The sequence below is a fragment of the Capra hircus genome, chromosome 7, assembly GCF_001704415.2.
Source record: "Capra hircus breed San Clemente chromosome 7, ASM170441v1, whole genome shotgun sequence".
Lineage (NCBI taxonomy): Eukaryota > Metazoa > Chordata > Mammalia > Artiodactyla > Bovidae > Capra > Capra hircus.
The window spans coordinates 15,709,385-15,726,162 of record NC_030814.1 but is presented as its reverse complement, the minus strand read 5'-3'; the positions used below and the strand labels follow the sequence as shown (position 1 = coordinate 15,726,162).

The 16,778-nt window shown below is 38.0% G+C and overlaps 1 protein-coding gene across 2 annotated transcripts in view; it reads right to left on the bottom strand.

Moving 5' to 3' along the window:
• The window catches only part of TTC37 (tetratricopeptide repeat domain 37), a 101,061-nt gene that overhangs the window by 69,728 nt on the left and 14,555 nt on the right, over positions 1-16,778 (bottom strand). For both annotated transcript variants that reach the window (XM_013965794.2, XM_005683439.3), the window contains 8 exons: positions 15,817-15,960; positions 13,570-13,661; positions 13,108-13,183; positions 12,441-12,581; positions 10,915-11,013; positions 10,697-10,805; positions 1,544-1,684; positions 638-739 (listed from right to left, as the gene is read on the bottom strand). In XM_013965794.2, coding sequence (XP_013821248.2) covers positions 638-739; positions 1,544-1,684; positions 10,697-10,805; positions 10,915-11,013; positions 12,441-12,581; positions 13,108-13,183; positions 13,570-13,661; positions 15,817-15,960 — 904 coding nt within the window. The remainder of the gene's footprint in view (positions 1-637; positions 740-1,543; positions 1,685-10,696; positions 10,806-10,914; positions 11,014-12,440; positions 12,582-13,107; positions 13,184-13,569; positions 13,662-15,816; positions 15,961-16,778) is intronic.

The window sequence follows — 16,778 nt, the reverse complement described above, 5'->3', positions numbered from 1 at the left end:
AATTTAAAACCTCTATCTTCACATAACATATAATAAAACTGAACATCCTGAAACAAAACAATGGCTGTCTATATCTGCTAAATAACAGAGGTTAACCCTTAGCCAAAGCATCTATCACAAAAACAGCCCATTAAAGTTAATGGAAGGGTAAAGAAGCTAAATTAGGACAAACCTTGGTAAATTATTTCTCAGCTGCAGAAGCAAGGTCACCAACTAGGTCAAGAGCAGTGAATCGCTTTCATGATTTCTGACACCCACAACTGACCCATGTGAACATATTCAAATAAGCTTGAAGATACCTTTCCTTGTCTTATTATCTACATTAGAGGAATCAAGAAGCTACACTGGAGTGAAGGTTGTAGAACACACAAGAAACTTCCCTATTACACGGAGCATCACCACACAAGCCTAAATTGACTTTATCAAAATTCCAACTATAGGTAACCTTGGAAAAATACTCACTGTCGGTTTAAAAATAAATATAATAGTAGACATGCATACAGACTTGGGCTTTTTTTAATCTCCCCAATAAAATTAAATTAGCTGTCAACTCAGAATACAAAATAAAGCACCATCATCATTCTTCCTTAAGACAAGCAGCAGCAGGGTTGGCCACCCTTAAAGATGTCAGGAATACCTTGATTGCATGAAAGAACAGCTTCCTTAGGTTTATGCATTCTGACTTGGGCTTCTGCCAGATGATACCATCCAGCTGTGCAGAGGGGGCTTTCCTTTATCCCTAAGAAGATAACAGCAATCACAAAGTCCAAGGTTTCCATTACTACTGAGGTGAACAGCCCCACCACCCACTCCCAAATCAGTCTCCTCCCCTCTCCCTTGTCACCCATATCTAAACAGTCACAAAGTCACACTGATTCCATGCCCGTCACTTCAGCTGGGATCTCCATCATCCATCCCAGATCAGTGCAAGTGCTTGCCCTCTACTCAAATTCATTCTCTACACTGTAGCCAGAATATTTCTAAAAATACATATGGGATTATGAAACCCCTATACTTAAGACCTTCCAATGGTTCCCAGTTGGATAACACACAAACTCCTTAGCAAGGTTTACAAGGCCCCTTTCCAGCCTCAATTGTTCTCAGACTTCCTTTTCCAATCTCCCTGAGTGCCACGAATGCTAGCTCTTCTCTCATCTAAGCCTATCTCAACTCTTGGCCCGCAGCACCCTCCCCACCGCCAGGCTTTCTATCTGTCACTCAGATCTCAATCTGAATGAAAGTTCATCCAAAAACATCATACTGGGCAAGACTAAATTAAAGCCTCCTAAGGATGGAGACATTATCTTTATTTTACAGATAAAAACAATAAGACACAAAGAGTTTAATGAACTTTTCCTAAGGTCTTGAAATGTGTGAATGGCAGAGTTGGAATTCAAACTTAAGCAGACTCCAGAATATGTATGTACATTTTTTTTTTTGCTTCTATCCTAAATATATATATTCCTTAAAGAAAGGCCCGAAGATAAATAACTGCTGACTAACACCTATACCTCATGTTATACACTGCACACCATACACTTACCTTCTGTTAAGTTCCTAACAGCATCTTCATACTTTTTGTCTTGTAATGCTTTAATGCCTAAACCTATGAGACCTGCGCCACTTTGGGGATCCATTTCCACTAGTCTACAACAATATTGTTCTCCCTCATCAGTAAGACTTCCTGGAATTAAAAGAAAAAGTTATTAGCATACATATACCAATATGTGCCAAAACCTACGCACCATAAATCATTTTAAGATTTAAGTTTTTGAAAACTTAAATCTCAAAAGCTGTCTTCTACATACACCTCCACATTCTGATTCCAGGAATTCAAAACTTAAATAGATCAACGAATCTAGAAAATATTAACATTTCATTTTTAAAAAATCATGTTCCTTCTTCTTCTTAAATACCAGAAGTAGAAACCACTTTAGTCACAGCAATATCAGTAAACCAAACCTGCTGTCATACTCAAGGTTTCAAACAAGAAACCTATGGCTACTTGTCATAATGCTAAGACTCAGCCACCACTTGACACCAGGTCTCCCTTTTCTACTCAGCAGTAACAATTTTGGTTGTTAGATGAAGGAATTCTTGTCAAAGGACAGAATCTTTGCGAATTTCTCCTTGGACAACAATGTGCTGCCAGAGACTGACACCCACGGTGCCAGATGCAGTGGACTCGTCCAGCGCATGGTGCCCTGTACAAAGACTGAGTCACATTCTCAGGCTGACAAGCTCAGCACTACATTTTTGCATTCTTTCAAAACTTCCTTTTCCTATGTAAGTTAACAGTTAAGCTTATGTAGTATTCATTCAATGTCTGCATTTTGAATTTATTTTGGTAAAAAAATTAGCTTAGAAAACATTGTAGGTTCTGTTATGTTTTCATTTTCTCAAACCACAATCAATCTCAAGATTCCTGTTCCCAGAAAAGCAGAAAAACAGGTGGAAAAGATGGCTTCTGTTTTGAGAATAAACTGTGAATACCATTCACCACTTTAATAAATTGTTTAATCACATAAGAAAATTCTTAAAAAGTAATTTAGACAGTAATTTACAACTTGAGGCAATAAACAAGGGAATAAATAAAAACAGGTTAACTGAAAAAAGAGCTGATGCTTATGTATCTATGTAAAACAGACAGTCACAAACCACATATGGAACCACTGTTTCAGCAACAGATATTAAAGGTGGATTCTTTGCATGATACCATTTAGCTTACATATTTACACAAAAATTTCAAAACCAAACATACAACAATGCATAATCCTTAAATAATATTTTACATATTCACTTAGAAGTCCAAGTTAGCGCCAAAGATTCACAGAATTCATAATGGCTAAAGAATTAAAACTTCAATACTGTTTGGTGAAATGTGAGAATCAATTGGAAGAAATATTACTTTGGTTAATAAGCCAGAAAAAAGAAGCCTGCTCCTAGACAAGAATACTCCTTCTGTCAACACGTTCTACCGCTTCTATAAATACGAATTCCAAGAATAGACATGCCTAGTTTCATACACCCTACATCCTCCAAAAGCAAACCACTGGGGTCCAGCCCTCTATTTTATCTAGTGCTATTGTCTAAACTAGATATCAGAATAACCTAGAGAACTTTTTATTTATTTTTTTAATATAAATTCATTTATTTTAATTGAAGGTTAATTACTTTACAATATTGTATTGGTTTTGCCATACATCAAGATGAATCCGCCACAGCTATACACGTGTTTCCCATTCTGAAGCCCCCTCCCTCTTCCCTCCCCGTACCATCCCTCTGGGTTGTCCCAGTGCACCAGCCCCAAGCATCCAGTATTATGCATCAAGCCTGGACTGGCGATTCATTTCAGATATGATATTATACGTTTCAGTGCCATTCTCCCAAATCATCCCACCCTCTCCCTCTCCCACAGAGTCCAAAAGCCTATTCTATACATCTGTGTCTCTTTTGCTGTCTCGCATACAAGGTTATCCTTACCATCTTTCTAAATTCCATATATATGCATTAGTATACTGTATTGGTGTTTTTCTTTCTGGCTTACTTCACTCTGTATAATAGGCTCCAGTTTCATCCACCTCATTAGAACTGATTCAAATGTATTCTTTTTAATGGCTGAGTAATACTCCATTCTGTATATGTACCACAGCTTTCTTATCCATTCATCTGCTGATGGACATCTAGGTTGCTTCCATGTCCTGGCTATTATAAACAGTGCTGCGATGAACATTGGGGTTCATGTGTCTCTTTCAATTCTGGTTTCCTCAGTGTGTATGCCCAGCAGTGGGATTGCTGGGTCATAAGGCAGTTCTATTCGCAGTTTTTTAACGAATCTCCACACTGTTCTCCACTGTACTAGTCTGCATTCCCACCAACAGTGTTAGAGGGTTCCCTTTTCTCCACACCCTCTCCAGCATTTACTGCTTGTAGACTTTTGGATCGCAGCCACTCTGACTGGTGTGAAATGGTCCCTCATTGTGCTCTCGATTTGCATTTCTCTGATAATGAGTGATGTTGAGCATCTTTTCATGTGTTTGTTAGCCATCCGTATGTCTTCTTTGGAGAAATGTCTATTTAGTTAATTGGCCCATTTTTTGATTGGGTTGTTTATTTTTCTGGAATTGAGCTGCATAAGTTGCTTGTATATTTTTGAGATTAGTTGTTTGTCAGTTGCTTCATTTGCTATTATTTTCTCCCATTCCGAAGGCTGTTTTTTCACCTTTAGTTTTCTTTGTTGTGCAGAAGCTTTTAGGTTTAATTAGGTCCCATTTGTTTATTTTTGCTTTTATTTCCAATATTCTGGGAGGTGGGTCATAGAGGATCCTGCTGTGATTTATGTCGGAGAGTGTTTTGCCTATGTTCTCCTCTAGGAGTTTTATAGTTTCTGGTCTTACATTTAGATCTTTAATCCATTTTTAGTTTATTTTTGTGTATGGTGTTAGAAAGTGTTCTAGTTTCATTCTTTTACAAGTGGTTGACCAGTTTTCCCAGCACCACTTCTTAAAGAGATTGTCTTTTTTTGTATATTTTTGCCTCCTTTGTCAAAGATAAGGTGTCCATAGGTGCATGGATTTATCTCTGGGCTTTCTATTTTGTTCCAATGATCTATATTTCTGTCTTTGTGCCAGTACCATACTGTCTTGATGACTGTGGCTTTGTAGTAGAGCCTGAAGTCAGGCAGGTTGATTCCTCCAGTTCCATAGAGGACTTTTTAAAACGAAAAATGCTGACCTCCACTCCCAAAGTTTCTGATTCAGTTAGGTCTGCTATTAGTCCTGAGAATCTGCATTTCTAACAAGTTCTCAGGTGATACTGATACTCCTGGTCCAGAGGTCATACTTTAAGAACCACCAGTCTACAGTATTTGCCAATACCATATGCCAACTGTATTATTAGCTTTATGCCTTTGCTGTCTCTGTAACTACACAGTCATTTCTGAAAGATAGGGACTAGCATGGTATCTTGCACATGGCAGACATTCATTAAATATTGTAATGATCTTTTAAAAATACCATTATGGGGCTTTACTAGTGGCTCAGCAGTGAGGAATCCCCCTGCCAGTGCAAGAGACATGAGTTCAGTCCTTGAGCTGGGAAGATCCCATGTGCTGCGGAGCAGAAGGCCCATGAGTCACAACTACTGAGCCTCTGCTCTAGAGCCCGGGAGATGCAACCACTAAGCCCATATGCCACAGCTGCTGAAGCCCAGGTGTCCTGGGGCCCACACTCCACAACAGGAGACACCACCACAAGAGGCCCTCACACCGTGGCTGGGAAGTGATCCCCACTCGCTGCAACCAGAGAAAAGCCCACACAGCAGCGAAAACCCAGCACAGCTAAAAGGAAAAACTTTAAAAAATTAATACCGTAATAACAGATGTCCCAAAAGGCTGACTCTATGAATAGGTAAATGGCCGAGAATTACTATGGAAAATTAAAAACAGTCACCATTCTAAAAAAGAAAATAAAATGGGTACTAAAATTTTATCTTCAATTTCTACTCAACTGAGTCAAAACCCTCTTACTCCCTAAAAACACAATTCATGACAGGCTCTCCTGGCTATTAAAACTGCCCTGATTACAGAAAACACACCTAGGATGAAAAGAAGACAAGCCAGTCAGGCATCTTTCCAACGATCATCCATCCACACTGAGGGTAAGCGAAGTGTGACTAGTAGATGAAAACAGTTTCCAAAAGTCCAGGAACAACACGAAAACCTTTTAAAACAAGGTGAATTTTTCTAACATACTCCCTTTGTTAACATCTGGGAGCACAATTATAGAAACAAAATGAGATTTGAGGAAACTATATTCATGTCAAGCCCTTAAGAACATACTTTCTACATATGATCAAGTGGCACTTAGAGGATTTCTCTATAGTGTTCACAAAAACCATCAACAGTAATAACAACACTAGTGATCCTGTGTAAAGAGACAAGGAATATTCCAGCTTCAACTCTCAATCCACTTCTCCATACTAATTCTTATTGAAAATACTACCTATACAAATGTTGAAGACAAAACCAGAAAGTAAACAGATTTCATTAATCTGAATAGAAAACCATTTACTTATCTGCTCTTTTTAACATTTAAAAAATTCCAAGATTCCAGATTCAGTGACTTTAAAACAGTTTGGCAATATTACCTTTATTTATCAATAAGGCAAGTAAGAGGCACTTCCCTAGTGGTCCAATGGTTAAGACTGTGCTCCCAATGCAGGAGACCCAGGTTCGACCCCTGGTCAGGGAACTAGATCCCACATGCCACAACTAAAGATCCCAAACATTGCAACAAAGACCCCACACAGCCAAATAAAAAAATAAACAGGGCAAGCGAGACATGGAGCTGATGAAAGATGTTCTGAAAAGGTTCAGAGCAGGTGCTAAGTAATAGCGATAAGAATTCTGTCTCCTAAAGTTAATCACAAAAAAAGGCAAGAGGTGTTTTTTTTTTTTAAATAACTATTTTATTTCTGACATCCCAAAGAAATCCATCAGTGTTACAAAACTTTTTTTTTTTTAAATAACCTAGCTTGGGAGGGAGAAAAACAGCATGTACTCATTTCTTATTTCCACCTGGATTTTCTAATATTTCTAGAACACAAAATCTTAAACTCTTTTCTGTTTGAAGAACCGAGTCTTTTTTATCTTCCCCCATTTCAGCAATAAAGCAAAACAAAATAAATCAAAAAAGGTCATTTAGCATGAAGTAACATTTCATCAGGTGACGACTGTGAAAGCTATTCACTTGATATGTGAAACTTTATAAACGGAGTCATTTTGAAAACACATCAAGCCTCGACATGCAAAGGAGGACAAAAGAGAATGGAATCTATTTGTCCTCAGTGGAAAAGAACCCAGTGATTAACTGCTGTTGAAGCAGCAAATTCTGCAGGCACTGAAGTACTCTGGGGGAGGATAGATCAGCCTTTAGGAGGCCTGCCAGATTTTCAAAAGTTCTTAATATACAGAAAGTTCGGCTTCAAGGAGCAATGAAAATATGAAAAAGAAAGAAACCATTAAGCATAATTTCCTACTGTCCTGCCTTAACTATTCAGCTCTCACCCCAGAATAATGCTACACCTTCTGTATCTAACGTGTCCAAGTCTGCACTGGTCCATTCCTCAAACCATCACAACTAACATTCCAGCAGGGAAAGAGGCTGTCCCACGTGGATAAATATCCACCAACCCACGCCCCTTTGCCAGGATATAGATCTCTCTTTCAATTCTGCAAATTGCTGCTGCTACTGCTGCTAAGTCGCTTCAGTTGTGTCCAACTCTGTGCAACCCCATAGACGGCAACCCACGAGGCTCCCTCGTCCCTGGGATTCTCCAGGCAAGAACACTGGAGTGGGGTGCCATTCCCTTCTCCAATGCATGAAAGTGAAAAGTGAAAGTGAAGTCACTCAGTCGTGTCTGACTCTTAGCGACCCCATGGACTGCGCCCACCAGGCTCCTCCGTCCATGGGATTTTCCAGGCAAGAGTGCTGGAGTGGGGTGCCATTGCAAATTACCCATCCTCAAAACCTCTTTGAGAATGATTTTTTTTTTTTTCACATAAACCAACACCCTCTCTAATCAAACAGCATAACCCCTTTGCTATCTCTTTACTAAAATACTTTGTCAAGTATTGAATTTATAGGCAAAAGTCTGCACACTACTTTTTTCTTTGTCTGGTTTTGTTTTTTAGTTCATTTTTAATTGAAGGATAAGTGCTTTACATGCAAACTACTTGTTGATCCCACTTCTACAATTTTGTAGGCTTTTGGGGATATGAAGGCATATTTACTTGAAAAATTCACATTACAGGGTTGTATGTGCCTATTAAGAAAATGTTTAATTAGTTTCCAAAAGGAAATGCCAGAGTATCTTCATGTGAGCAGGTCAAGAATGAGGGAATGGCACAAGCCATTAATAGCTGAACAGAAGGGGGGTTCATGTTTGGGAACGCATGTAAGAATTAAAGATTTTAAAATTAAAAAAAATAAATTAATTAAAAAAAAAAAAAACCTTGGGAAAAAAAAAAAATAGTTGAACAGGAACAGAAACAAAAGGGTGAACTCCAGCCATGAGTTTATCAATCACAACTATAATCGCAGAAAAATGGCTGAAGGATGGATACACGATAAAGAAAACCAGTCCGCTTATCTTGGGAACACACTGGCCTCAAGTTAAAATCTGAAGAAACTGAGTGATTTAGAACTATGCTTCCTATTAGAGGAAAACAAAACAAAATAAAAAACCACACATATAAGCTCTAAGCATGCTTCCTGTACTGAAAGTCTCTCAGTAGGCATCCTCCTCCTTGACTGCAAGGCATTGTCCATAATGTTAACTAGCTCTTTCTTCTTGAAACTCTCCTTCCAGATGGCACCACTGCAATTCCCCTTCTTCTCTAGAAGTCTATTATCCCCTTCTCACGCTTCCTCCTCCCCTCCCTTAACTGAAGTCAGTCCGTCCCTGGATTGCTTCCCTTTATACCTGCTCACCACTTCTTCCTACTCTTTCCCCATCATGTATTCTAAGTTTCAATTCACTCACTTTGATTAAAAAAGACAGCCCTACTAAAGGCCTCTTAATCATAAAGCTAGTTGCTCAATCTCTCAAAACTGATCCCCCTTGTGAAATGCTTTCCTTGCCTTTTGTCTTGCTTTTTATCGAGGTCCCCCACCTTCCTCTCTGACCTCTTCACTTCTCTGTCCTCCTTCCTTCTTCCCCCTCTTCCTCCCTTTCCACACAAGGCACATTATACATGTTTCTGCTCTTCAGGCATCCTCTGAAGTTGTCCATTCCATTCCCTTCCACCTACATGCAAATGGTGTCCAAGTCTTAAAACTAGCCTTTGTACTGATCTCTCGTAAGCAAACCCTGACGAGCATTCCCCTCTGAACACCCATTAACACCTCCTCTCAACAACTTACCTTTGTACAAACCATCATTCCATATTAGTGCAACTTTTCAGGAAAGCCCCAAATCAAAATTGATTTCTCCCTCCCTTCACCTCTAAAAAAATCTCTATTTCCTTCATTCACCTGTTACTTTCAGTTGCTATCATATTCCCAGTTCATTCGTTCCTATAGTTCATTTGCTCTTAGTATTACTTATTCTATCCAATCTAGTCTATCTTCTGTACAATATATCCAGCATACCATGTTAAAGACTTTATACTTCATAAAGCTACTCTATGACACTTTTGTGCTTCCCACGTAGCACTAGCGGTAAAGAATCCGCCTGCCAATGCAGGAGATACAAGAGATGCAGGTTCGATCCCTAGGTCAGGAAGATCCCCTGGAGGAAATGGCAACCCACTCCAGTATTCTTGCCTGAAAAATTCCCCGGACAGAGGAGTCTGGCAGGATACAGTCCAAGGGGTCGCAAAGAATCGGCCACAACTGAGCACGCAAAACACTTACAACATCTGCTTTTCTCAAGTTAGAGCAAAGTGCTCTTCCACGTCTATCCTGGACTCAGTTAAAGTAAGGAGAAGGGGATCCATTTACTGCTCACCACAGAAAAATCAAAGACTGAAGGTAAGAGTTCAGGATTTCAACTCAGGCACGAGAGGGGAAAAAATACAAGTTGGACTTAGAAGGGAAAGCCAGAGTAGGCAGAGTCAAGATTGGTGTAATGAGATTTCTGTAACAGGAATTTTCCCTCAATTATCCTTAGCGGTAATTTTCGACCATTTTTCAATTATGGAATATGTGATGGTCAGTAACAAAGCATTCCCAAATATATACTCATTTAGCAACAAAGTGAAAAAACTTAGCTTAGGAAAGCTCTGCACCAACTCACAATCACTATCACACTGGTACTGGTACTGTTAATTCCATCCCAAAGACTGACTTTGATGAACTTTATTTGTGTCAGGTGAATACAGATACGGACAGGAGTGATATTCAAGTTATTTTTAAAGCACCTATTCAGCACAGACCCTGGCAAAAAAGGACAGCAGCTGCTGTGAAAACCAATATAGTCAACATCCTGTAAACTGACAGGCACAGACACCTACAGCTGCAACCTGTGGCAACTCCCAGCAGGCTAGCCGTCATCACCTCTTTCTCTTCCCCCAGAGAAAGCACACCATGAAGCAGAAGCACTGAGCACACACTAAGACACACTCTCTGACTTGAATTCTGCTGTTTTATTGAAAAAGCAGATCTTTCACAAACTTCATTACTTTATCATATTTAACAATGTACTTGTGGACACTGACATACGATATAACATCAACACTGAGAATGCTTATCATTAACAAAATCTTCTGCAGGACATTCACAGCCCTATGTAATACAGTCTAAACTACTTAACCGAAACAGATCTTAGTTAGTCTTTCTACTACAGCAAATAAAACTATTCTACTATTCCCCCAAACTGCACCTAGCTCCATACCTCTGCTCATGCCATGGGGACTATCTTTCACTTCCTCCTGTTCATCTAATTTCTATGGAAAATTCAAGACCTCCAATTCCCACCTTCCAAAAGAATTTACTAATCAACAATGAACTCAGTGGCTACTTTCCTGTATTTCTTAGCCTTTTCATGTGCATAAAGACTAAGTATCATACCTCCTCTCATGTCCAGAAATACTGAAACAATACCTTACATGTGACAGGCAATAAAGCAATTTTTGATTGACAGCAACATTACTCTCACAACTCTAGGACACACAATATAATAGAGAAGAAATTACCTGATTCAATTAAATGTAAACAAAGCACTTCTAGTGGATATTGTACAGTGGGATAGATGTTTATCATTCCTTCACAGGCCTTCTTCAACCTAGCAGTCTCATGAGGAAACTTGAAAATAAAAAAAGAAAAATAAACTGAGTAGCAGTAAAATATATTTATGACTACTTCCCTAATTAGAATAGAAAAGTCATATTAGAGATTTTAAAAATCAACTTACTTTGGATAAACACTGAATGAAATGTTTATAAAGCACTTGGTGATCTTCACTAGGAATCTTATCTGATAAGCCCAGTGCATTCTCATAAGCAGTTAAAAGCTGAAACAAAGAAACGGAAAAGCTATCATCTGTAGCTTACTTAAGTGACAAATGTAACAAATAGTTGAACACAGAAGACTCGCTTATACAAAGGACACCCTCAATTAGTAACTGAAGATATGTTTATTGTTTGGCCCTGACAATTTCAATGAGGGGGAAAAATGTATAAGCTTGGAATACATTCCAACTCCAACTGGCCAACAGACTGCATTGAACAAATAAGGGACAACTATAAATTGCATAACAACATTAATGAAACATTCTCATAAGTGCTTGCTGCTCTCTACTAAGTAGTTAAGAGGTGTAGTCTCATAGGTCAGTATGGCTTCTATTGCTCAGATCACTTTTAAAACATCCCTTCTGAAATCACCAATACAGTCTTTGGAACATCTTCATAATAGCAAATCTTCAATCTCAAAAACAAAATGTTTCTGAAGTCATACTTTTGGTAAAAGAAAATCAGAGATATGACTGAACTATAATGAGATCATTTTTTTATACAGTACTATTAACTGACTTTGAAGAAAATTCCAAAAGAAGCCTTCTAAATGTTTCCTCAGCAAATACAGCAATACCTGAATACAAAAGGCAAGCACTTTTAAAGAGTACCATTTATTTGGTTACGTAAGTTACGCATTTTTCAAAATGAATTTCCATGACTGTATAATGAAAATTCATAATATAATTCACCATCTCAAATTCTCTTTGTAAAGAATGACATAAAGTCTGTATGCAGCAGGGGAGGGATAAACTGGGAAACTGGGATCGGCATATACACAGTACTATATACAAAATACGTATACTAATATGCTAATACTAATATATACTAATACGTAACTAATAAGGACCTGCTGTATCTAGCACAGGGAACTCTACTGAATACTCTTTAATGACCCATATGGGAAAAGAATCTAAACAGAGTAGATATATGGATATGAACAACTGATTCACTTTGCTGTACACCTGAAATGAACACAACACTGTAAACCAGTTAATACTTCAATAAAAATTAAATACATAAATAAATAAAATGCTCTAATTGTTAAACCTGAAAGCAATTTAGTACTCTTAGTTCAGAAATATGAAGAAACATACCTTTAAGGTACAACTTTTTAGAAATAGCAGTTACGTAAAAGTCAATTTCACTGTTTCTTCTTCACAGTTATTAAGTAACTGATACAGTGTGAATTCTTGTGACTACAAGGACGTAAGATTTTGATACCCTGAATACCACTTCCACTCTGTCCAGACTTAGTCTGAAACTGTAGGCCTGTAATTCTTACTTTATCAGGAAGAGCCTCTATGAATTTAAAATATCTAGCCTGACATACGGTGTTTTTCTGTATTACATCATGTTTCCATTTTCTAAATTCAACTGAATGATCAACTTTCGTGATACAAACTGTGGGGAGTACATGGCTCAGTACCAATTGCTGGGTCTCATTATTCTGATCCTCAGTGCACTCAGCCAGCAACTGAGTCAATTTCCTCCACAGCTGATGAAGCTCCTGGTTGTCTGCACCTTCTTCCTGTCGTGTCTTTATCAATTTGTGCCATGTTCGGGCCACCTATCAAGGAGATTTTAAATGGTTACTATATCTAAAATACTGAAACACTATTAAAAACATTTAAATCTACAAATAAAAACATTTTTATTTACTAATACATAAAAATTACAAAAGCAGAGAGCTCCATCTATTATGAATTCCATTTAAAAAAAAAACAGGATGATTGGGCAAACCCACACAGTCCTTATATGAGAAGTATGACTGAGACACCAGAGTACATGCAGGAATGACTACATGCCCCAGTCCTCACAACTTACAGCATCAGCAGTGGGACACCACAAACGAGTCACTGAATTCTACAGATGATACACTTTTACTTATTTGATTTATCCCTGCCCAGTTTCAAAAAAGTTTGGAAGTTATGATACCTGAATTCCAATTTACAGTTTTCAAAGCACTGTACCATATGTTTTGATGCCATACCATATGTTAATTTTTTAAATGTTTCCTTAAGCTGAATGAACGCTTCCTTTTAGTAATGGTTTTATTAAAAGAAATTTACTACCGAAGCAAATCATTAACCAACCTCTACGTGTTTCTTTTCTTGGTAATACAGATCCACCAGTTTCTTACAGACATCACACCACTTCTGTTTGTCAACACTTAGAATAGAAAAAGAGGATTTTGAATCTGATTAATGAAAAACACTGAGGACTTAAGACACAAAAATTAAAATATCCCCAAAATACTACTACCGGAACATATCCTCTATCACACTACAACAAAATTTCATAAAATGAGCCTCTCATAAAAAAGAAAGGTTTAAAAAACATTATCTTCTATTATATTGACTAAAAATAATATCAAAGTTCTCAAATTAGTCAACCCCCCTACTATTACTGTTTCTATCACAAGTAAGAGATTCTGTAACAATAGTTTGAAAGAAAAATAATTTCCAATTCCCAGTAAATGTCTTCTATATAATTTTAATCAGTTTTTTCTACTTCAAGCGGTTAAAGAAACGAGCCTTTCCCCACATGCTGATTACCTTTCATACAGATCCAGGAGTTTTTGGTAAACACCAGGTAAGTCATCCTTAGCATTTATGTGATTACATTTCTCATACAAACTTGCTAACCCCTAAAAGAGGAAACAGCAGTGATTACTCTTCCAAAGACATCTAGTGTGCTCACATTTATTTTGCTAAGTAAAGTGACAATCTACTGTAAAGATTATTTATGATAGAGATTATTATAGTTTACAGATGAAATAAAACACCTGAGATTTGCCTCCAAATAACTGGAGGCAGGAGGGAGTGGGTGCAAGTACAGATGGAATAACACTGGCCATGAGCAGGTTTTTATTGAACCTGGGAGCCAGCACGGGAGATCCCACCCATGACAAAGTCATGCGAAGGAGACCTGATAAGCAAGGCTTCAGGACTCGAGGGACTCCCTGGGCCATCTCACCCATGAACCAAGGCTTCAGGACTCAAGAGACCCCTGGACCTGCTCGAGCATCTACCCCAAAACCAGAATCTGTCTTACTATTTTACGCCTTTCACCAACTCTTCTGACATTAACAGAGGGCTGTCCCCAACCACCTTTCTCTGGAAAAAGTTAACTTAGGGCTTTAGCTAATAAGTCTCCTGGACATGACAGGAGTGTTTCAATTCAAACCCCTCTGATGGCTTTCTAGCTTGCCTGACAGGTTTATCCAGACTCTTTCAGTTACGCATATGATTATTCACAGCCTCCCAACTGTGAAAGGCACAGAAAGCCTAAAAATATAGAACCTTTCACAGAGTTAAAAACTATTAGAACAGTGCTAGTGTAGGATTTCACTGTTGAGCCAATGCTTGCTGCCAAGTTCCCATATCCCTTATCCATTGTGCACCTGGGAGTGCATTAGTTAACATAGTTGGAATTTAAGAAAAACAAGCAGTAACCTTGGAATTAACCACATCAGACCTTTGAGCTAATTGGTTCTTTCTTTGTTGTAACTCACTGCACCTTTGCTCCGTGAGAAATGTAACTCTGTTTATTACTTTTTGAGGTTGACATAGATTAGAAATATTAAGAAAAAAACACTTCTTTTCAAGGGAAAGTAAGTTTTCTGGTTGAGCAGCCTTTATCAAAAGAGGGCCATAAAATGTTCACAGGCCTCCAAGGCCAGAAGATAATATACACAACATTGTTATGGGAAAAGTATGCAAAAAAAATCCTGGTTTCGATAAGGGCAAAACTGCTGGAGTGTTTGGGCTGATTCTGCATGACCTTGCATCTTTCATTTCCCTCTGTGTACAAGTCAAAGTATAAAAGTCCCTTTTGAAAATAAAGTTACAGGCCTCGCTCACCAAAGCTTGGTCACCCCGTGTCATTCATTCATTCATTCATTCATTCATTCATTTGCCAATATCATCCATCCTGAGGGTATCCCTGGACTCTGCTGAGGCTGGACCCCAACAGATGGGCAGAGTGGTTCATTTCATCATTCTCTTTACTTCTGAAAATGTATTTCACACAAAAAATACTTTTTTAATAATTGCTATGCAATTTTAACCCCTAAGGTGTTACCACACGACACTATTTCCACATGGTCAAAAGAAAGAAATCCAAGGACTCTGTGGAAATTATCATTTTTGCTTCAAATAAAGATAGATATCCTAAGCCAATCAGTACACAATAAAAGCTGGCATCAGAGAGATGTTACCAGACAACCTACTCATGTTCTTGTTCATGTGAACCTGAGACAAACAGGTTCATGTTCTCCAGAGTCTTCTACCTCCTATTAATCACAGTTTCTAAGATGTGATTGAGACACGAAACAAAGTCATTAAACATGAAAAAGCTGGAGAAGCCAAGTAAAAAAACAGAGACCATTAAATAAGAAAAAAGAATGTAATTCATATTTATAGATACAGAATTTCAAATTTTTTCATATTATTTTTTAAAAAACACATTAATATACCATCTTTTCCCTCAGATAAACATAAAGAATATTCTTGATAAGTCTCTCATATGTATACATAATTAAGTTGGAGATTTATATAATCATGTTTCAATTTCTGTCCTAACATTTGCAAATAATCCTTTGGATTAGATGTTAAATAGTAGCAAACAGCATGCTTGGCACCAACTAACTTTCAAGTTTACGAGATCAATAAATTTAATTTCTTCTCTCTTACACTGGGTAAATGGAGATCTAAATGCTTATTGTAAAGCTGTCACCTGTATTTTGTAAAAAGTTCTTTCCTATAACATAGTTAAAAAAAAAAAAAAGAATGTCTACATACCTGCCAAGCTAGTAGCTGATCTGGCTCTAATTCAGCAGCTTTCTTGTAGGCACCCTGGGCCTGATCAGGCTGTTCTAGCTCGGCTGCAGCAACGCCAATAAAAACCCAGGCATTATAGTTATTCTTCTCTTGTTTTAACACTGTCTGGTTGAAAAAATTAAAAGAGACGGTTGTTACGTTTTAGAAACTTGTGGACAAACAACAATCAAAGACAGTCTACCTAACAGTCAGGAAATCTGGATCTACCACTAACTTGGTGATCTTAGAATACCACTCAGCCTCTCTGGTCCCCAGTTTCCTCAAGGAGAGGGGGAGTTGGACTGGACCAGTGACGGCAGGGGGCCTGAAACATGAGGCATGTTTTACAGAGATGCCCAAGTAATCCTTGTGCCTCAGCCAAATGCCTCCCTCTGCCCCTTGAGAATAACACTAAGTATAAAAAGCACAATTAAGACTATTCTTACCACCCTCTACGGCACACTGCTACTAGTCACTTACAAAACTACTTTCCATATTGTATCCAACTCCCTTATCCAACTCCTGTATTTTCTTTCCCCTACGATAGCATCTCCCCATATTAAACAGATAGATATTTTCATTGAAATTATATGCTAAGAAAGTATTTTGACTCCAATGTGACTGCACCAAATATGTTCAAAAGAAATAGTGGCGATGAATGTTTAAACAACACCTGTCAACTAGAACAAAAACTATACAGAGAGCTACTGCTTACAGAAGTAACAACCACTCGCTAAGGTAAAACAGTTTGAAATGGAAAGCAAAGACGTTCCAGTGAAAGGAACACAAAACTACCAGCTAAAATGAAATTAGCTCTTAAGGTTTCACATATTCTAGAGAAAAAGAACACTTCTGAGTTGAAGCAGGCAGATTATTAGTCTTATGTGCGGCCACATGACACTTCTAGCAATGTCACCAATATACAGCACAAGCTCCATTCTATC